Consider the following 22789-nt stretch of genomic DNA (forward strand, 5'->3'; position numbering starts at 1 on the left):
TTGGAGGAAACAAGTGTGTGGCAAGTTGCGGACTGGTAATGTGGACGGGTTTGGAATTAAGTCCGCATGGGCAATTCACGTGTGGGTAGTTCAGAAGGAGTTGTGTATACATTTTTGACACCAGAGAACAAAGATCTTTAATGTAAATTTGAAAGATGCTTGACTTTAATCCATTATCTATAGGTTAGGGATCTTTCTTGAAAGGAAAAGAAAATATTGTGGTTAATTCTATTTCTCGTGTTCATATCCTCTTTATTTTCTTTTTTTAACAAAAAGATACTGGAGACTGAAGGGATGGCCATTCACTCTAAACCCACCACCCTGGAAGCATTTATTCAAGGACTGATTGTTAGGTTCTTTCTCACCTTATATGGAGAGAGCAGGTTCATTGACCTGAATAACATACTAGGAGAGTTTGCAAGTTGTAATTTCTACTCTGCTAGAGATTTACAGTGTGACCTTGGACAAGTCACTTCTTTCATTTTTCTCATAAGAAGAGGAAAATTCTAACAACTTGTTAGGATTCCTGGGTTAATATGCAGTTTGAGTGGGGCTGATAAATTTGTCTTCATCAGTGGAACTGAGTTTACAAGTAGAAATCACAAAACAGAAGTAAAGATGAAGTTGGACTTCTATAGGTATAGTTTTAACTGTCCCGGTATTAAGCCTATAATTTTCTGTTATGAGCATGTGCTTCTGTCTTTCAAAATTACCAACATGGAAACTACCTATCCTCAAATAATTCTGAGATGGATTTAGTGAGATTAGTCTAGATTTTTAAAAAAATTGTATTTATTTATTTATTATTTATTTTTGGCTGCATTGGGTCTTCGCTGATGCGTGCGGCTTTCTCCAGTTGTGGCGAGCAGGGGCCCCTCCTCATTGTGATGCGCTGACCTCTCATTGCGGTGGTTTCTCCCGTTGCGGAGCACGAGCTCTAGGCGCATGGGCTTCAGTAGTTGTGCCTCGCCGACTCCAGAGCGCAGGTCCAGCAGCTGTGACGCACGGGCCCAGTTGCTCCGCGGCATGTGGGATCTTCCTAGACCAGGGCTTGAACCCATGTGCCCTGCATTGGCAGGCGGATTCTTAACCACTGCACCACAAGGGAAGCCCAGATTATTCTAGGTTAAAACATGCTGATGATGTTGGGTTCTGCTTCGTTTTATTAGATCAGGCCTAAATTTTTTTTTTGATTTTTTAAATCAAATATATAATTTGTCTTTTGCAAGTTTATGAATTTAAATTGGCTGTTTGGCTAAGGTATTAATATATAAAGTCTTTCTTTTTAATTGTTCATTTCAGCTTTTAAAATGGGAATTGATGACATTTTTATCCTGAAAGTAGAGTCTTCTCTCTAGTTTAAATGAGCTAAATACAGCTCCTTAAAATCATCATTGCAGTCACAATTTCGGTACAACAAAGTGATTGTGGAGCTCTAATGCCCTAATTTCAAGTAACAAAGAAATCTGCCTAGCTCCTTGAAGTTTGTCAGTTTTGTTTGGGAGGAGGCTTTAGTTTTTTAAAAATCTAGATTGAAAAGAAGATGCACCTGAGTAGTTTTTCTTTTTATTCTGCTATACAAAAATGCTCTAAAATGTCATTATACTATGAGTTTTCCTAAACAGTCCTCATTATGCTTCTAGAATTTTCTTAAGATATCTCTATCTGCTGAGCGTGATCAAAGACTTGTTTACCAAAGGTCCTTTTTCCTGTTTCCTTTTCCTCCTGTCTCTATCATAACATGCCTCACCTACCACATTCTGATTGGTATAACCAAGCAGGAGTGAGTAATTTATAGAATTGCCTTAATGGTGTGGCTAACAAAGCCTCTTGATATAAGGACTCCTCCTCTCTGTGAGTAAAACATTGTAAAGGACTAGAAATGTTTTTAGGGTGAGAGAAGACAGGGATGAGAGAGAGGGAGGGAGAGACTGATTGTGTGTTCATGAGATACTGAGGGCTGAGAGTGGTGTGTTAACTATGTTCTTCACTTACCATTTTAATAGGATGTCCTGTGCTTTATCTTTTTCTATATAGTTATTTAGATATGAAGATTCTAGAGTATGAAATAGTATCTCTCTCCTGGGAATAGAGATGTGCTCAAAAGACATAAATGGAAATTATCTTATACCACTCCTAGCCATTCTTAAAAATAGGAGGGACCTTAGGAATAGAAAACATGAATATATGATGTATTCTACGATTACATTCCAGTGAATGTAAAAGTAGGATTCTTTGTTCATTAACTGATGTTCAAGAATTGGATGCCCTAGTTTCATAACCATTTTTATCATCTTATATCTTCATACTTATTAAACATACTAGTTCTTATAAAGGAAATTTCGCATGTTTTGAGATTTGGAAATAGGAGAATTGCTAAATTTAAAGAAATATGGTTGTTTACTTTTGTATGGCCATTTTATTATTGCAAATATAAATTAGAAATGAAGATTTTTGAACTTACTTTGATTTAGAAAACAAAATTAAAGTCTTTACTGGCATCTAAGTATTTTTAAAGATGTCTTTAAGAGGGTTTGTATCTTTCTGATTTTTGCAGAGTGCTTGGTATAAATGAATGGCAGAATACAGGGTTCCAGTATGATGTCATCAGCTGCTTGAATTTGCTGGACCGCTGTGATCAGCCCCTGACTTTGTTAAAAGATATCAGAAGTGTCTTGGAGCCAACCAGAGGCAGGGTCGTCCTTGCTCTGGTCTTACCTTTTCATCCCTATGTGGAAAACGGTAAGTGTGGTCACCCACTTACCGGCCTGTTATCCAGAATTGGTGTTTATTGGTGTTTGTGATTCTGTGCTGTGAACAATTAGACATGGACTGGTATTTCTCAGAATAGCCTGGAATTTAACAGAGTACAGTTAACCCATGTAAAATACCACCTTGGTTAATGTTCGTCTTAATGTGGATCTTATAGAACTCTAGTACTCCCTTTGCAGTGGTAAGAATTAATAGATGGATCTGCCTGCTCAAGATTGAAAGCCTAAAATGCTTTTAAATGGAGCCTTAACCACTAATTTATTAGCTTATGAGCTGAGTCAAGCAATAAATGATGCCTTTTAATCTACCTGAATATACCTGCCAAATGTTACAGCTGTTTCGTATTTTACATCTCTTGTCCCAGACTCTAATAATGATAAATGCTGTTGTGATCCATTTTTTCCTTTTGAAGACCATTTGTGTCCCAGCATGTATCATTTCTTTGACCTTTGGTTTTTTGATTGCATGGTCTTGCTCTTCAGCAATACTGAATGAAGAATATCTCAGAAGAAATGGTTTGATTTCATATTGCTTCATATTTACTTTTGGCCAGAGACATTAATTCATACTTGGTTTTAGCTTATGTGGTTTGCATTTTAGATCATGTTGAAAGTTATGACTTTAAACCTCTTTTGAATTTTCATAAGTTAATTGTACAGTAATGTAAAAATTATTTATTATATAAGTAATACATTTAATATTTTTAAATCTTTACTTTTTCTCTTTTACTGCCTTGTTCAGCTTTGGGTTCAAAAACTCTAAGAGCTTGTAGACATTTTTAAGAAATCCATTAGTATTTTGTAAGCATCGTAGTTATCAAATACCTGTGAAAATCTGTGTCTTAAGGAATAACACTGAAGTTTGCTTATAACTGTGGATTTGTGTTGCCATTCACTTGCTCCTTCTTTTCTTCTTCTTCTTATTTTTTCTCCCTCAGGTCTTAGTCCCTTCTGATTTAATGCTTGTCTTAACGTTTGCCAAATGGTTTTAGGTTTGTGTTGATGGTGGGGAAAATGGAGAATTCTTTTTTTTTTTTTTTTTTTTTACGAATTGAGTTGTTTTTTAAAAAAAATTAATTAATTTATTTATTATTTTTGGCTGTGTTGGGTCTTTGCCTCTGTGCGAGGGCCCTCTCCGGTTGCGGCAAGCGGGAGCCACTCCTCATCGCGGCCTCGCCCGTTGCAGAGCACAGGCTTCAGACGCGCAGGCTCAGCAGTTGTGGCTCACGGGCCCAGCTGCTCCGCGGCACGCAGGATCCTCCCAGACCAGGGCTCGAACCCGTGTCCCCTGCATTGGCAGGAAGATTCTCAACCACTGCGCCACCAGGGAAGCCCTGGAGAATTCTTTAGACATAGGAGGGTGGGAAGGAGAATAGATAGAATAGATGTCCCCTCCCCCATCTAACTTCTCCATTTTTACATTCCTGTGTTGAATCCTTTTGTCATGGTAAAGAAAAAAACTGCTTTAATGTGTGAGTGCCCACATAGCGCATATATGTATTGTATAGGGGAAAACCTGGTAAATGTTGTCCTTGATAATTTAGCAGCCTGACCTTGTTTCAGTGCTGTTCCCTGTGTAACTAAACCTCAGCTCCATCTCACTGCATTGCAATCACTAGTCATCAGGTTGTAAGGTCCAGGCTTCCTGTGTCCTGTTGGGCAACCACACGATGGAACTTTAATGCTACTTCCTGGCATAGCAGGAGGTGGAAGAGCAAGGGAAAAAACATCAATCTCACCATGAATTTTATTTCCTTGTGTTTCTGACACTAAAAATTGAAAAGAAGTTAAACTGGACAAGAGGGCAGTCTCTAGTAAGGACTGAAAACAAGCTCCTTGACTGTGGTTGCACAGTTGCCTGTTGAATCCAAGGAGTCTGGTGTGTGACACATAGCAAACCTGAGAGGCGGAGCCTTGTTGCTGTGGGTGACCTTTAGTGACCTATAAGTTTTGTAGACTGCTTGTGGCACTCTATTATTGCTTCCTTTCTCTAAGTCACTAATTAGATCCTGATGATTTCCATGTGACACTGTGTGAAGACCCAGGAGGTGCAAAGTGATCTTGCTGTGAGTTCATGTATATGGGGCTGGTTTAAGGATATGTGAGTGTACTTTTCACACTTGGCTCAATTTATTTTTTAACAAAAGCAGTTGTAGATGAAATGATTACTTGTGTAATTTTTTTGATTTGTCTTGAAGTTGAACCACAGCAATTTTGTTGCTTAGGTTAATTTAGGGAAAAAAATGCAAAATGTATCTTTCTAATTTCAGTTTGTTTGGTTTACTGACCCAGTTCTGGTTGGGGGTTATTAAATCTAGTGAGAATTGTTTTAAGCATCAAAAAGGGGCAAAGTATGTAATCAAGAAAAGGAGACTTATTTTGCAAAAATGAAAATTTAGTGATGTTTAATTTTTCAAAATTGTAATTTTTATGAAAAGGTAATTCATGGTAAAAAAGAGTTCAAGCAGCTTGCAAGAGAATATAAAATGAGGTTTCTCATCCACTCGTTACACAATCTTGTTCAAGTTTCTTGAACATTTTTCTAAAGATAGTCTATGCAAATATGTGTGAACATGAAAAAATTGATTGTATAATTAAAGCCCATTATAAATAGTTTCATTGCCCTTTTCCACTTAAGTATGTCTAGGAAATTATTCCTTACTAGCACGTAAGTATCTACATCCTTGACTACGTGTAAGCAGTGGTGTGCTGGAGCTGGTTTTACTGGCTCAGGAGAGCTGATTGTTATCTTGGCAGGAATTTAGTGAACTGGTTGTTAAACTGGGCCATTATTGAAATTGACCTCAATGGGAGTACTTACACCATGGAAATTGGCAAACCCTACAAATAGTCTCTCCCTTCTTCTAGCTGATTGGTAAACCTTTACCAGCACACTGCTGGGCATTTGGTAACTTTACTAGAGGAGGCCTCTGTTGACTTATTACTTTTAGATACCAGCAGTTTGCTTTATAAATATTTACAAGTGAAATGAACATTCTTAGGCAAGTCTTTTGCACACGTGTAAGAAGGTATCAGGATGTTTTCTGCTTCAAGAAACAGAAGGAGCAACTAAAAATAGCTTTTAAAAATTAAGAGTTTATTTTAGAAAAGTGATTCCAAGGCTGGTTAATTCAGTGATGGAAGTGTCCACTGAAGTTCAGAACTTGCTTTCATTTCTTCATCTTCAGTGTGTTGACATTCCCCTCGCAATTACAAAATGGCTGATGCAGCGCCAAGCATCATGTGTAGGCATGACAGAGTCTTGGAAAGAAAGAGGCATTTTCTCCCATACTTTTTTTTTTTTCTAAAGTGATGGAAAACTTTTCCAGAAATCTCCCTGGCACATCTCACTTTTTCCCATCGGCAAGGATGGGGGCACATGCCCTGCCCAACCAGCAACCGGCAGGCAGGTCAGGACAATTGTGATGCAGGTCTGGGGAGGGAGTCTGCCCTGAGCATATTTACACTGTGAGACTGAGCTTGCAGTGAAGGTGGAAGGGATACTCTTATGACACAGAATATCTTTATCATTTAAAAAGTGTTTACTGAGTGATGCTGGAGATAAATGAGCAAAAAACATACAAATAATCCTTGTCCTCATGGAGCTTATGTTCTAATGAGGAAGACAGACCGTAAACAAATGGCATGTTGTTGGTGATAAAAGTTATGGAGAAAAATAAACAATAAAAGCAAAACAGGGGCTTCTTGGAATTGGGGGCTGGGTTTGGGCGCTATAATTTTAAAGAGGGTGCTCAGGGAAGGGCCTCTCTTAGAGGGTGATGTAGGGAAAAGGCTGAAGGAAGTAAGGTTTATGGTTATCTGGATGATACATTTCTAGGAGTGGAACTGCTTGTTAAAGAGTGAGTTTTCCAAATAGCTACACTGTGATCCTAACACCATTTATTGAGTAATCATCTTTTCCCCAATGCTTTGAAATGCCACCTAAATCATAGACTAAAGTCCTATAATGTGTTTGGTTCTGTTCTCTTAAGATTTATCCTTCTATATGTGTGCCAATACCAAACTACTTTAATTACTGTAGCTTTATCATACTTGTTAGTATCATAGCACTAGTCTTTCTTAATCAGTTTCTCTTAGATTTTTCTTGGCTTATTTATTTAACAGATCAACTTTAGCACTAACTTGCCTAGTTCCCCTATATTAAATTTATCGGTTCATTTAGGGAGTATTGAGTCTTCTTAGCTAATAATAGGATGTCTTTCAATTTATTCAGTTATGTTCATTAGTAACAAAATTTTCTTCATAAAGGTCCTGCACAAGTTTTGTTAGATTTATTCTAATGGTGTGTGTGTGAGATATAATAAATAGGAATTTTTCTTCCTTCATGGTTAAAAAAATAAAAAATTTTCCCAGCCTTACATAGTTGACAAACATTTTTTGTATTTAAGGTGTTCAACATGAAGATTTAGTATACGTATACACTGTGAAATGATTACTGCAATCAAGTTAATTAGCACATCCATTACCTCACATAGCTACCTTTTGTGTGTGTGTGTGTGTGTGTGTGTGATGAGAACGCTTAAGATCTATTCTTTTAGCAAATTTAAAGTATACAGTTCAGTATTATTAACTGTGGTCACCAGGCCGTACATTAGATCCCCAGAACTTATTCATCTTATAACTGAAAGTTTGTATCCTCTGACCAACATCTTCTTATTTCCCCCACCCACCAGCTCCTGGCAACCAACATTCTCTTATCTGGTTCTGCAAGTTTGACTTGTTTCAGTTCCACATATAAGTGAGATCATATAGTATTTGTCCTTCTGTGTCTAGTTTATTTCACTTAGCATAATGTCCTACAGGTTCATCCATGTTGTCTCAAATGGCTCTCCCATCATAGAGTGGATATTATGCATACACAGACAAGCAATTGTTTTGTGTGTGTGTGTGTGTCTGTGTGTGTGTGTACCAGTTTTGTAACCATTTACCTTATTGGGTTATTTTAGTGTGTCCAATAGTTTTCAGCATTGATTCTCTTGGGGTTTTTTAATACAGTTATAGCATCTGCAGATGGTTTTAATACTTCCTTCTCATTTTTAGACTTTTTTTTTTTGGTGCAAGTGAATTTGTAGTTATTTCCAGAAAATGTTAAAGAAAAACATGGTGGAAATTTTTGCTTTGTTTTTTACTTTAATGAAAAAATACTTTAAATATGATTCTGTCTTTTGGCTTGAGATTGCTGTTTGGCTTGAGATTCATATTTTTTTTAAATCCTGTTTTATTAAGAGCTTAAAAAAAATCAGGAATCAATGTTGAATTTGCCACCTGTGTTTTCAACATCTATAGAGATAGGGTTTTTTCTCCATTGGCTTATTAAATTAATAGTACTTTTCTAATACATATCCACTCTTGCATCTCTGGGCTTAGGCAGAATAGTCTTGTATGCACCACTAGATTGTATTTACAAAAACTCTAAATAAAAATATTAGCATTAATATTATTGAAAAATGATAGTTGGTCTGATCTGATCTTTTATTTGGAGGATGTTATCTTTGTCATGTTTTGGTATCAGTGTTCTGCTGGTTTTGTAGAAAATAATTTCTAAGTTCTTTCTAGTGCTCTGGAACAGTTTAAATAGCATTATGGTTATCCGCTTTTGGAAATTTGGTAGAATTCTCCTGTGAAAACAGCTAAGCCTGTGGGTTTTGAGAGGTAGCCATTGACAACTTTCTCACTTTCTTTCAGGGTCATTGTTCAGATTAAATTAGACATGTTAAGTCTTAAAGTTCCCATCAGTCTAAATAGAAATAAGCAAGACTCTGGCCGGACTGCTTTGTTGAAAGAGCATGGGCTTTGAGGGCTGACCTGTTTTGAAATAGGGGTCAGCCCCTATTACCTGAGCCTCTCATTAAGCTTAGTGTTTCATCTGTAAAAATGGAGCTAATACCTACCTTGAGGTTTGTTGTGAAGATTAAATAACGTAATTTAAAGGATAGTGCCCAACCTTGTCTATCTCAGTATTGGTATTTGATACATGTTAGATTTTTTCATTCCATCCTATTCTGTTACTTTGCTTTTATTTGTAGCTTCATTGATCAGATTTGTTCACAGTTCTTCACTTTGAAGTATTTGTCAATGTTTTTGCATTTTAACTTGGTCTCAGAATCTGTACCTTTTCCATCGGTTTATGTGACTCGACTCCACAGACACTTAACTATATGCCTATTAGCCCAGGGCTTCAAACTCTCTCAGGTCTTATATAGCAGAGAGAAAGAAACGACTTATTCTGAAAATTTCGTTTACACCTTTTGGTATGTGGGTTTAAGTGCTCTTGTCTAGAGGGTAGGGTGTATAGACACTAGAACCATGTCTGTCCATTTTCATCTTCAAGTTGTTTTAATATTACTTTCTTTTCATTGTCTTGGGAAATATAAATCTAAACAGAAAGCTATAGCTTAATCCTTTCCAGTGAAAATTCTGGATGCTCAGGTAGCAGGAAAATTAATGTTAGGGATTCAGTGAACAGTCCTTATGAAGGGGGTGAGGATCAATGGCTAGGGAGTGAAGTGTGCTTCATATCTCAGGTGAAATGCTGAAAAAATATTTTCCTTTAGAAACATCGTTCAATTGCATTCATATAAGGGCATTTAAGAGCCTACTACGTACCAGGCAGTGCTAGGCAGTAGAAATAAAAAGAAATGAGACATGTGCTTCTAGTTTTAAAAAACTTACAGAATAGTTCAGAAGATGTAAACAGACAATGGCAGGATAGTCTGATAAGAAACATGACAAAGTACTATCGATTTAGAGAAGGAAAGACCCATTAACTGCTAGGGAAGATTTCATGTAGGTGACATTTGACCTGTTTGTATCTGTGGAGCATTTTACCAGGCAGAGGGAATGGCATGTGCAAAAGCATGAAGATGTGAACAAGGTGGGGTTCACAGGTGAGGACAAGTTCAGTGAGACCCAAGGATAGCATGCAAAAGAGGCCTTTGGTTATTACGTAATAAGTATAGCACTCAATAAATATTGTTGGCTGCATGGATGGATAAAAGAATGAATATTATATATACATCAGGCACTCATATATGACCTCAGGGAATATAACTACTTGGAAAAGTGTATTCCAAATTTTAGCTTAAAAATCAATCTTTGAAATACAGTCTTTGGTTGTATTGGCAAAGATTTAATCTGAATCAACTATGAATTTGTCTTAGGGATTTTGTTTCCTTGTTAGTTACGCAAAGAACAGTATATTTTCAGCCCTGAAAGTACCAAGTAATGACTCTCAGAAATGAAAAGGAAATGATCGAATCCAACACTTCTTCTATTCACCTAGATGGTGTTAGTGGTTACCTTTTTTGCCATCTGGTTTAGAAGTTCATTTATTTCAGCCAGGCCAGTGGTCTCAAAGTGGAGGGAGTACACAAGACAATTTATTTTGGGATATAGGAAGAAAATATTAACATTTTTATTTATATTACTTTTAACGCCCATTGTTTAATTTCTATTTTTGTGTATACACATATACACACATAAGTGTATATGCATACACTATATAAATCACACACATGCACTCACACGTATATACATCCTACACACAAATAAAGTGAGGTTATGTGCTCCCCTCTCTCCCCTTCCTATTTTTCCTGGCACATGTGATTAGAAAGGTTAGAGATTACTGATTTAAACCATTAGTACAAAACGCTTTCAAGGGATCTTAAAATATTCTAAAATTTGATTTGGGTTTTAAAAATAAGAATACATCTCATTTTATACCAGCTTAAGAGAAGCACTTTAATGAAATAAACATAATAGGTTGTAATTCATGTTTAGTGATGAACATATACTTGTAGGTACTTTAAATAGATTTTTTTTTACACAGAAGTAACTTTCAGAGAACAATTCATAACATGTTTTCTTAGTGAGATGGTAATGAGTGCCATGAACATCCTTGCTGTATACCCAGTCCCTTACCTAACATTTCCCTCCTAAGTTGGTTAAAAATCAACATTGCAATGTACAATACAAAACTATATACTTAGTATGGTCCCAACTATGTGTAAAGTGTAGGTTTGTATAAGTGTGTATGCGTGTGCACATATGTATATTTGTGTGTGTGTGTGTGTAATACAATGACTTATTAAAAGAGAAAAAAAAATCAGTATTGCAAGGGCATTGTCAGGAACAGTGCATTGCCAAATCCTTCCCTGGTGCTGTTGTTTGGCACGAGACTGACATCTAGAGTCGGATGTGGCTTATTTGTTCTGAGGTTTTTTTCTGGTTGAACCTTCTGCTTTGGATTTTCTGTATTTTAGTTATTGTATTCTTACTCTATATTCTATTCTGGTCTCACTTTTTGTTGGTAGCATGATGTAAGTTATTTTGCATACCCTGGTAGGAAAACGTGCACTATACCATTGCCCCATTGCAATACCAGAGGAAATAATTTTTGCTACAAAATACTTTTCAAGATGATTTTTTCTAACTCAAATTTTGCCACTCTCCTTCCTCCCTCCATCCTCCTTCCCTGCCAACTTAGTCTAATTGGCCCATCACTTCTACACACCGTAAAGACAATTCTTCCACGCAAGACTGAGGCACATGGTGTGTCTTCAAATCTTCTTCAGGGTAACAGTCATCATGTGGTGCACTTCATATGTCGAATGAAACAAATATAGGATATACGCTATAATTGAAAGTTTTTGAAGATGTTTGACTGCTTAGAATTCTCCTAGCAAATTAGGAAAGTATTTTTCAGTTGCATTTTGTTGGGTTTTAGTATTGTGATAATTACTCTTAGTAATAGTTTCCTTATACTCTGGCATCCTTCTTGTAGCCAGTTGACTTTTCCGTTTACTTTAAATTGGTTTTTAAAAAACCCTGATCAGTGTATGTCCATTAACACTTCCATAACTTCTGGAGTTGGATTTTCAGTGACTTAATTGAAAATCAGAAGATTTCTATGGTCTTTCATAGTTAGGAAGTGCTCTTCTATTTTCATAAGTGTTGTCTTTCTCCTGCTGCAATAGTAAATAATAAGCCATATTTTAAGTTATGTAACCAATAACGCCACACTACAAGCAACATATAAACTACAGTACCATCTTGCATTCTGGGTCCTGAATACCCTTCCAGTAACCTTAAAGGTCCAGTTACCATTTTCCCTTTATTTGGAGTAAGATGTGGGAACTGAAGAATAATTTTCTTGTTCAGATGCCATTGTCAAAGCCCTGGCTTAGAGCTTTAAAATTCCTACTTCCAGGCCTGTCTTCAGGCCATTTAACTTGGTCTCTTTGCTGAAAAAGATGCCCCAGCATCAATAAGAAAAGAGTATGAACAGGCATTTACAATTATTCAGAGTGACATCTTAGGTAATTAGACCACTTCTTTATGTATTTGTGTATACATTGAAGGATGAAGTGACTACGTAGATGATATTCTTTCCTGGATGAAAATCTTTTTCAGAAATCAGATTTTAAAAAACACACCTCAGGGGGTTTCCCTGGTGGCGCAGTGGTCAAGAATCCGCCTGCCAATGCAGGGGACACGGGTTCGAGCCTTGGTCCGGGAAGATCCCACATGTAGCGGAGCAACTAAGCCCGTGCGCCGTAACTACTGAGCCTGCACTCTAGAGCCCACGAACCACAACTACTGAGCCTGCGTGCCGCAACTACTGAAGCCTGTGTGCCTAGAGCCCGTGCTCCGCAACAAGAGAAGCCACCCAATGAGAAGCCTGGGCATCGCCACGAAGAGTAGCCCCTGCTCGCCGCAGCTAGAGAACGCCCGCACGCAGCAACAAAGACCCCGTGCAGCCAAAAATAAATAAATTAAAAACAAAACAAAGCAAAAAAAACCCGCACCTCATATCAGAATTCTGTTTCATTTGACCTCATGGCTGCTGTTTAAGAGGAAAATATCTTTACTAGTATATAAGTTCATTATTTTGTATACATTTTAATTTAAATCTGAGCAGTTTGATCATGCATCATGGAAACGATCTGCTCTACTGGCTCTAAAACAATGTCTTGTTTGAAAAACCTGTTTATATAGGACTTTAAAGAAACACTATCAGAATGTATTGTAGTCAATATAGATGTATTCTTCCTATGACTACAACCCCAAAGACTGAAGAAATACTCATTTCTTATTTTTATTAGCTGTGTCTTTTTTAATGTGAACTAGTAAGTTTTCTATATAATTTGATCCACAAATGTTTGCAACATCTACTTAATGCTCACTACTGCATGCAAGATACAGTACAAAGTAGCTTTCAACCCACAAAAGCATCCTTGTCTGTACTGAAAACATTGCCTGTATCCAATGTGTTTCTGAAAGATTTCATGTCACTAAGATGCCAGCCTGGTGTCTATTGAATATTGCATCAGATGACCTTTGTTATGTATTTATCAAAACAAGTTCTATATAAAAATGCATTTTGTGAAAGTCCTCTTTCAGACGTTTGTAAAGGAAAACTTGATTATCGATAGGTTGTTGGCAGCTTCGTCTTTTTTAGTTAAACATGCTTTATATCTTTTTTGATATTTTACACTTACAGGTTGTGGGCTTGTTTCCATGTGTCTCTTATTATATAGTTCTTGAGCAATTTCCTGGAAAATACGCCGAGCACTCTTTTTCTATAAATACAAATAAGAAAAAAATGTATCTCTCTCAGGACTAAAAGCAATGATTATTGCACATCATCTGAGCCTTTTCTTTCTTTATTGCCACCAGTCTCAGAAGCTACCCCGCCCAACACATCTGTACCTACAGTTAACTCTTGTATTTTGAGTATAGTAAGTAGAATTTATGATTGAGAACTATCAATTTACCACATAGGGTACCACTTGAAATTATCGTTTTTCTCAACAATAGGAAACAGTATCTGTGGTTGAAAGTTGTTCTGTGATGAAGTTCTGAGTTTCTTAAATCATTTTGGATTTGAAGTAGTTACAACCACGATTCGAAAGATATTTTACAAGCATTGGTCTGTACCTTTTGTGAATCTTCTGTTTCTTTCTTTCTTAGAGTGTTAGATTTTGACTGTCAAGAAGAAAAGGAGAGTCTTATAAGACATTTTATATACTCAAAACAGTTGTGGCAGAGATCTCATACCATAATAAGGTTAAACTAACTTAATATTTAAATGGTAATGCAGTAAGAGTTAATAATTTTCATGTCATTTCTGAGATGATTTATTAATAAAATAGTTCAAACTGATATTGATTGTAGGATTTATAGTAATCCTAATATAACATATTCATACCCCCTCTTGTAGCATGTGAACAACCAGAAGATAGTCTTTCTCAAAATCTTTAGGCCTTTTAAAGATATTTAAAGGCAGTTTCTAATCTCTTTTAACCTTTTTTTGCTCTTAAAGATTGTTCTTAGCCCTTTCATACCTCCCCCACCGGCGGAAAGTAGCATGTGTATGATGGTTATAAAGAAGGGTCTCTTATTCCCATATTACTGGGTTTTAAAAAGAAAACCCTGTAAATTGTGTACTCTGGTTAATAATTTCAGTGATGAAAATTTTTGCTTTCTTCTACAGACCTCTTCTGCAGGTGGTATTTCCTGCAAATGCAAAGGAAGATATTAATTAGATGAGCTATTTCTGAGGCTCCCAGCATGTGGAGAGATGGAAATTATTTCCTTATGATAATAGTCAAGGCCATAGGGACATCTAATGCAAGAAATTTGACTTACTTTGGTGAGGACGATGAAGAACACGAATACACCAGTAACGTACATAGAGAGCAGTGATAAGAGGGCCGCCAGGAGACTCTGCAGTTCCTTGCTGAGAACCTTTGTCTCTTTGTTAATTACAGATACAGAAAGAACCACAGTCACTATTGAAGCATATTATTGCAAATATATGTATAAAGTATAATCGAAACTACATGTTAGAGGTGAAACATGAACTTATTCTCTTTGGCTATTCGTATAAAAATTTATTCAGGGTCTCGATTCAGAAAGTACTCAAGTATATGATATAGTTAAAGCCAGTTCATTAGTTCTTTAAATGTATTATGCCCAACATGTTATTCATTTTTAAAACTTAAAATTTTTAAAAGTTCAATTAATTACTTGTCATAATGCTAAGAATCACTTTTTATATAAAGTTTTGCTTAAAGTTAGATAAACATTAAGGGTTTGTTCAAGGGTGTTTAAAGTTTCTTTTAGTAGATATGATGTACAAGTGTCACCAAGAGTCTGTTTATGGAGTTAAGATACTTTCCCACGTGTATTTATAACCTTGAACTGTTTAGTACACATAGCTGAACAATGCAGTTCTCTAAGAACCTGAGAAGGCCGTACATTGAGATTTTAGTGCTCACGGCATGCTTAAAAGACAGGCATTGTTATCTGTGCCCCTTATTTCTAATAAAGTTCTGGAAGTGGAATTACTGAATCCATTTGCACATTCTGAATTTCTCCCTCCTTGCAGGAAGTGTCCTGTGCTCTAGGTAGTGATGAAGAAACACACCATGTCTTCAAGTACCTGAGTATTTGAAATACAAAATCCATTTAGATTTATAATTGTTATCTGAATAACTTGTACTTTTCAACTAAATATCCCATAGATGCTTATCCTGTGAACTCAGTTTATACAACATACATTTTTCTTGTGAAACTAACAAATCAACCATATCTGTAAAACTTTAAAAAAAAAAGTTTCAAGTGTGAAATTAGAAGCTCTGTAGAAAAGGAAATTGCCATATCTATCTTAGTGGTACTTTCATTCCTGCTTCTCAAGAAGAATGTTTCTTCACATAAGCTTGCAGGTTTGAAACCTTCATCTCTTTACAAACCATTTTTCTTCTGTCTAATATTTTTTATAGAAGACGAATGCATGCAGTGAGATACACAAATCTCCAAAGCTGTTGTGTGTTTGTTTTAATATCTATAGCTAACATTTATTGAGCACTTGCTATGAGCCAGGCACCATTAAAAGTGCTTTATGTGCATTAACGCATTTATAATTTACCTTACAGGTGAGAATAAACTAAGGTTAAATGACAGTGGAATATCAAAAGTCCATTAGAGCACCAAAGCAGGGATTAAAATACAGGACGATCTGGGCTCCTCAAAGTCCTGTTTTAACACCAAAAGACTGGTTAATTTGGGTTTTCATTTTAATGATCTCAGCGCTCATCATACCAGAGTTTCTTTAAAGGCGAGAGGTCTGAAAAAAAGCACGGAGTTACTGCCCTTCTCTTCCTTCCCCCAGAATCATGTGAAGCTTTTCCTCTGAAATTTCTTAATTTATAGAACTTAGCTAGGCTCAGTGTCCTCACTTGCATGAGGAAATTGTCATGGATTTTAGTAAATCTCAAGAAGCCAGAGCCACACCGACCTTCTTTCTCTTCATTATCTATGCAGAAGCGGTAGGGTCAGGGATCCCCCAGTGACTTCACCTAAAATTTGTGTTTATTCTCCATAATGCATATTTTTTTTCTGGGTCCAATTTATTGATCGCTTACGCTTCTCCAGTGTCTTGTTCTAGATGGTGCAATACCAGACTAGATCCTGACAAGGCTGTCAGTTAATCGTCACGTTTCAATCAGTGTAACATACAAAAGGAGGACATAGTTGGTCCGCCTTTGCCAGTAAAGTCTGGACATGGAAAGAGAATATAGCACCCACATAACCCTGACTCTGTGTCTGCGGAGGCTGGGAGATGGTGTCGGAGGAGTTCTTGAATCCAAACTTCATGTTAGCTTGTGTGCAGGTCACACTCTTCACCGGCTCGGGTACTAAGTTACCAAATTTACCTCATACTGTCTGCATATAAGTATTGTGATGCACTTAGGGGGCAGAGCAGAACGCAGTATTTGGGAATAAAGTCTTGACTAACCTCTTACCACCAGCACAGTCCCTCCTCCCGTCTGCTTAGCTCTCGGTTCCTTTGAACTGGGAAAGGCTATTCCACAGATGTAGATTGCACTGTCATTGAAAGTCAGCCTGTTTACAGTGAGGGAAACTTGGTTTTGTGCCAGATTCACAAGTGTGAATTTGTCTGTCTCATTTCTGCATCCATCCAAGCACAGGTTCTCGGTCTGGAGAGCGCCGTAGCGAAACCACAGGCTTGTTGGTTGCTCTGCAGGGCACCCCGCTGTGGAGAAGGAGCAGTGCATGGTCACAGCTTTCTGAGTGTAGTCCACTTCAAGGGAAGGTGGTTGAACCACCGAGACGGTGCAGTTGCCCGCGGCACCTGCAGGAGGAAGCAGGCGAGCCTGTTGAGTGGACCTCTCACCTCCCTTTGTCTGTGCTTCCGTTTTATTGACATTTTGGGGTGAAGAATCTTTGAAAGCCATTGCTTTCTTTTTCTTCCCTCACTCCCAGCACAGACAAGACTGTAAAAGTAGACATTGGTGCCAATATTTTATAATAACTATAAATGGGGTATAACCTTTAAAAATTGTGAGGTTGTACACCTGTAACTTATATAACATTGCGCATCAACTTTACTTCAATTAAAAAAATATGAGACTAAAAAAAAAAAGTAGACACTGGTATTCCTCACTTTTCCTAGCTCTCCGAGTTTCCTAACCTCAGCCTGCTGTTGTGCAGTGATGTCTGGTATTTGAGGGCAGCCCCAGAGAGGTCCCGGGAATCTGCATTATCATGAGCAGAGGTGACAGCAGATCCAGAGTTAGAAGTTCAGGGTCCACATGTACACTCGTGGTGTACGTACAAGCTTTCCTCTGATCTCCCTATGCAGATCACTTACTCTCTTGGGGCCTGTTTCCTCATCTGTACCCCCTGGCCTCACAGGAGTGTTGTATTCAATGTGGTAATAGGTATCAAAGCCCTTCATGCAAATGTCACGCCCACTGATTGAGCACATGGGCAGTAGGGATTTTGGAGGGGGGCCTTGTGGCAGTTGTGATTGCTAGGAATTCATGACAATTTACAGTTGTTTTTTTATGAGTCTAGTTGTCCCAGTGGGAAACATTATAAAAGGCAAGATGTACATCGGGCAAAATGTAGCCCTGGCTTAGCCTACAGTGTCTTTGATTACTGAGCGGAGGCCTAATGAGCTGGCCGTGCCACAGCCCAGCAAATTGGATTTCTTCCTGGCACTTGTACATTGCTTTGTGGTCTCTCGTAGCTTTCGTCTATTTGATGAGAGTATAGCTCATGGAGCACACACTTTAGCTGGGATCCTAGCTCTGCCAGTTCCTAGTTCTCTGGTCTGTTTCCTCATTAGCAAAATGGGGATAGTACTGTGCACCTCATGAGTTTAGCGGGAAGTTTAAGAGAGGCCATCGGTGCATAAGGAGTATTTACTTACCTAAGTCTTAGTAAGTATTTAATAAAAGGTAGCTATTTCTGCTGCCACCATGATTCCATTAATGGGCAGTGTCATGTGCCCATTTTAGAGATAATTGTGGACATCTCAGCAACGTGTTAGCAGGGCCGGGATTCGATACCCAGTCCAGTGCTCTCTCCACCATGTCCTGCTGCTTTCATGTCATAGAGGTTGGGTCCCTACTTTGGCCTTCTATCTAATCCCAGGCATGTGAAGCTGGAAAGCCGCTCAGGTGTTTATAAATGGGAAGACCTCCCCTCAACCCTTTTGGGATCAAGGGGGAGGCTCTATGTGAAATAGTATTGGTAGAGACAAATTGGAATTTCTGCATGTTTTTAGTCTGACTTTGCCTGGTTATATGTTTCCATGTGGCCTTATTTGTCTGACTTTGTCCTTTGCTACTGTAAACAAAATTGAAAAGTAATCCAAGTGGTCTGATGTAAGTTTCAGACGAGCTTTTTGTCACCTAACATTTTTGTTATAGGTCCTGACCCAGAACAGAAGAACTAAAACTAGAATCATTGTATCTGTGATGCACATCTGTTCTCACCATGTTTTAATTTTAGTATTTGTACAATTGAAGATGAGCTGGGAGCTTTTTAGCAACCTGATAAATGTAAACCAGATGAGAGGGTAAAGTCACTTGGAGAAGACCAGGCTTCCTACTTCTTCAGCTGAGGGACTTAGCTTCACTCCTAAGTCTGATAACTATAAGCACAGGTCTCCTACCCAGACTCAGTCACCTTAGAAGTAAAGAAACACTTTACAAGGTACAGTGATCATTATGTATGGAAACTTGAAATGGAAGTGGGCCTACCAGAGCCACAAAGTTAACCAGCAGTGTCCCAGTGTCAGGTCCTCTGTCACATAGAGTTTTTAACAGGGAAGCTGCCTTTTAACATTTCTCTTGGAGAGCTAGTGCTCCAGGGTAAAATAAATATTTGCAACTTTGGAGTTTCATATCTCCGCTCCTTTCCGACTACTGCCTGAGAAGGGAGAAAACCAGTTGCAGTGGTTTCCTGTGAGAGCGCAGGCTGTGAGGACACTGCTTGCCCCCTCCCCCATGCCTGTGAAGCAACATCTTAGTGAAACAGGGAAGTTTGGATGATATGTCACACCGCAGCCCACTCCTGTGAAAAATTTCTCTTTAAGAACTCCCACATGCTGTAGGATTTTTTTTTTTAAATACAGAACCCTCTGAAAAGGTTGAAAGTTTATCTTCTTAGTGGAGGGAATAAAAAAAGATTACCATTTTTGAAGACCAAGCTAGAAAATACATAGAAAATTAATTTTTTGACACTTTCTAAAAAAAGCCTTTTTGGAAAATTTCGAACATATGCAGAAGTAGTCGACCAGCACAGTGACTTCTGTGCCATCACCTGACTTCAACCCAGTGTTGTTCCAGCTCTTCTCCCTACTTGTTCCTTCACTCCTGTGTTATTTTAGGGCAAATTCCAGATATTTTATCTGCACATCTTTCAGAATATATCTTTAAAATATAAGAATTCTTCTTTAAAATAATACTAATTAAAATATATTAAAAGTAATATAGGGCTTCCCTGGTGGCACAGTGGTTGAGAGTCTGCCTGCCAATGCAGGGGACACGGGTTCGAGCCCTGGTCTGGGAGGATCCCGCATGCCGCGGAGCAACTGGGCCCGTGAGCCACAACTACTGAGCCTGCGCGTCTGGAGCCTGTGCTCCGCAACAAGAGAGGCCGTGATAGTGAGAGGCCCGCGCACCGCGATGAAGAGTGGCCCCCGCTTGCCACAACTGGAGAAAGCCCTCGCACAGAAATGAAGACCCAACACAGCCATAAATAAATAAAAAAAGATTTAAAAAAAAATGAATAAAGACTCATTCCACAAGCACTTGATATACAGTATTAAAAAAAAAAAGTAATATATACATATTAGGGAAAAAAAGACTATTACTGAAAGTAGAAGCAAAAAAATCACCCATAGTCCTTTCACCACCCCCACCAAAATCACTGTTAACATTTTAATATATTTCTTGACAGATGAGAAAAAAAATAATTTTAAGAGCTTTTGCTCCCTTTCCTGCCCTATGACCCAAACTTTGTGGGCAAATCTGAGATTATTAGATTTATTAGAACTATGGTGAGATTATTAGAACTGTGATGTAGGAAACTCTTTCATAGAGAAAAAAACAGGTATAGGCATCCATATATTATGAGATGATGATTCTTCAAGGAAGGAGCCATTGCAGTTGTTTTTTTAAATGACAAGTACTTTAATTTATAGAAATTCAGCTTTTCTGAAGCACTGTTCTTTAAAAATATTCAAGTGTTGTTTAGTGCAGAGTGAGTTCGCCTGTATGGGAACTGAATTGTTGATTACTAACATGTGATTTTATGAATATTTTCAAGCCTTTGTTTGGTGAGGTGCTCTTCTCTAAAGCTGCATAATAGCAAAGGAAATTTTCAGTGTTAATATGAAATTTTTTCTCAGCTATTCTTTTATTACCTGTTTCTCTGAGAAAAAAGGAAATTTATCACCTTAGACAATTTCTATAATGTTATACATTTAAAAATTAATCTGTAGGGGTTTAAAATATAAATGAATTAGGTGAGAAGTAGCAATTGATTTAAATAAAATGGAGGGAAAAATAAAAGAACCTTACCGACATGAAATAGAATCAGATTGAGTTCCAGACCGAGAATGATTTTGCCTCTGTTCACAGTCTCCATTTCTGTGTGTATGTGTGAGGTGGTTGGTGGGATTGTGTATTTGAAGAGAGTTGGCTTTTTTTTTTTGTTTTTTTAAAGAAAGGAAGAACCAAAGAGAGGAACTCTTATTAAGGAACCATAATCGGGAACTTTTTGAGATTGTGTAAAGATTGTTTGTAATCCAGTTTCACCATTTAAAGTTGAGATTTTAGCCTAGAGCACATTTCTAAATGTTCATATGTTCACATTTTTCTTGGATTTTACAAATCCTCAAAAGTGTTAGATATTTTGAGTGAGATTTTGATTTACATGTGGTGCATATTCCCAGGATGTATTCTTTGACGGATAATTCGTACTTTAAATTTCTAGAGCAGTTCAGTCGCTGGTCTTGGGGCATCTAATTTGTGCTTAGTGCTGGGCCAGTAACTTCTGGAAATGGAGGAGAAGCAGAAGGAAGTGTCTTCACGTAGAGACAAGAGCAGAATTAGTGAACAGTACATCAGAGTACAACGAAGAAATAAATTGTGTACCCTTAACTAGTTGTGCCCCAGTTTTGTGTGACCCCTTTTATTGTACTGTGAAACAAATGTGTGGAATCTCTCTCATCCCCAGCCCCTTGGGGGCTTGTCAGTCAGGTTCTTTGTAAGCAACGGAAAATGACTTGGGCTGACTTAAGCAAAGGATAATTTATTGAAAGGATTTGGGGTAGCTCAGCGAGTCCCTGGGAGGACTGGAGAATCGTGTATGGGGGTCTACACACAAGACACATGCCCTAAAACATAGTATAAAACTGATCCAAAGAGCACACTGCTGCCGCCAAGCACTAGATGCTGCGGCTGGACCAAAGCCTGTCGGTGGTACCGCTCAACGCTGCCCCAGCTGCTTGGTCTCACGCCACTGCTCCGCCTCCCCAGAGAACGAGCCTCATGTCCCCACTTCTCTGGGTCACTAGCTCCTCCTTCCAGGTCTCAGGCGAGTGTTTCTGAGCTTAGGTCATGTGCCAGTGCCTTAGCTGCAAGAAAGGCAGGGAAAGCTGCTTCCCCAGGCTTTGTCTTCTACCAGGAAGAGGGTGCTGGGCCACCGAAAAGAGTGAAAAATCTTCCCACTGTATTGTTTGTACTCTTGGCACCTGTTGATTATATTTTGTCATTTACGGAAAGTTATTCTCAATCTGAATTTAGTAACACTTTTAGTAGTATTGTGTATTTTTTCCATCATCATAGCATCTCAAAGCACCCCCAAATTTATATGTACTTTTGTGTGTGTGTGTTTGTGTGTCTGTAGTCAGTGCTTGGTATGTGTGTGAACTTGAAGACCTTTTCTAGCCCCCCAGTACCTGGGCATCTGATGCTCATGGGTTTGGAAATGACTAACATAACATAGACTTCAGGCACTATTCCAAGAAGTGCTGGATTGATTCATCCATTCTAGTGTGTTAACCTCTCTCTGGTTCTGGAGCTTAACTTTTATGAAATTGTTCTGAAAAGTTAGAGAGTGGATTGACCTCCCTTGAAAAACATACTGAATGATCTGTGTTTATAAATTAAAACCCTTCATTAGCCTATTTTTATTTTCAGCCTGATAAACCTCTCTAGTTAATATGTTGCATAATTTTACTACACTAGTGGCATTTTCTAGCATTTATCCAAAACCGTCTTTCAAATTTTACATGTTACTCTCTGCTTCAGTATTCCAGTATTTAATCAGCAGTTTTCCAAACCTATTAACCATTACACACCAGTCAGTCTGAGGGAGGGTGATGTCCAAAACTGTCAGAGAAAATAATAGTGCGGGCTTTGGGTCCAGTTAAACCAGGGATTACGTTTCTGCCCCAGTGTTCATTAACCTTGTAGGCTGGGGCATGTTCTTCAGTTCTCCTAAGTCTGTACTTCGTCTCTTTGTCCTCCTGCTGGGTCACCTGGGAGATAATTCATCAAAGCACCCAGTGCTTGGCACATACCAAGCCCTTAGCAAATATTGTTCTTCCCCTCTTCCCTCTTTAAATAACTTGTTTGTTCAAGAATTTAACTTAATGTTTTCATTTGTTCTAG

General features: G+C 38.0%; 2 protein-coding genes across 6 annotated transcripts in view; one reads left to right on the forward strand and one right to left on the reverse strand.

Moving 5' to 3' along the window:
• The window catches only part of METTL9 (methyltransferase 9, His-X-His N1(pi)-histidine), a 43555-nt gene that overhangs the window by 20063 nt on the left and 703 nt on the right, over positions 1–22789 (forward strand). For 4 of the 5 annotated variants that reach the window (XM_082431102.1, XM_082431103.1, XM_082431106.1 and 1 more), the window contains one exon: positions 2558–2742. In XM_082431102.1, the coding sequence (XP_082287228.1) occupies positions 2558–2742 (185 nt within the window). Of the gene's footprint in view, positions 1–2557; positions 2743–14286; positions 15148–22789 lie in introns of those variants that run through there. The other variant, XM_082431104.1, reaches the window with a different exon arrangement.
• Positions 2759–22783, reverse strand: IGSF6 (immunoglobulin superfamily member 6). The gene is made up of 7 exons (XM_082431155.1): positions 20693–22783; positions 16594–16950; positions 14442–14548; positions 14289–14309; positions 13731–13778; positions 13292–13372; positions 2759–11758 (listed from the first exon to the last, which is right to left on the reverse strand). Exons 1-7 carry the CDS (start codon positions 20757–20759, stop codon positions 11699–11701), a joined length of 741 nt encoding a protein of 246 aa, XP_082287281.1. The 5' UTR covers positions 20760–22783; the 3' UTR covers positions 2759–11698.

Source organism: Balaenoptera physalus (assembly GCF_965194825.1).
Source record: "Balaenoptera physalus genome assembly, chromosome: 16".
Lineage (NCBI taxonomy): Eukaryota > Metazoa > Chordata > Mammalia > Artiodactyla > Balaenopteridae > Balaenoptera > Balaenoptera physalus.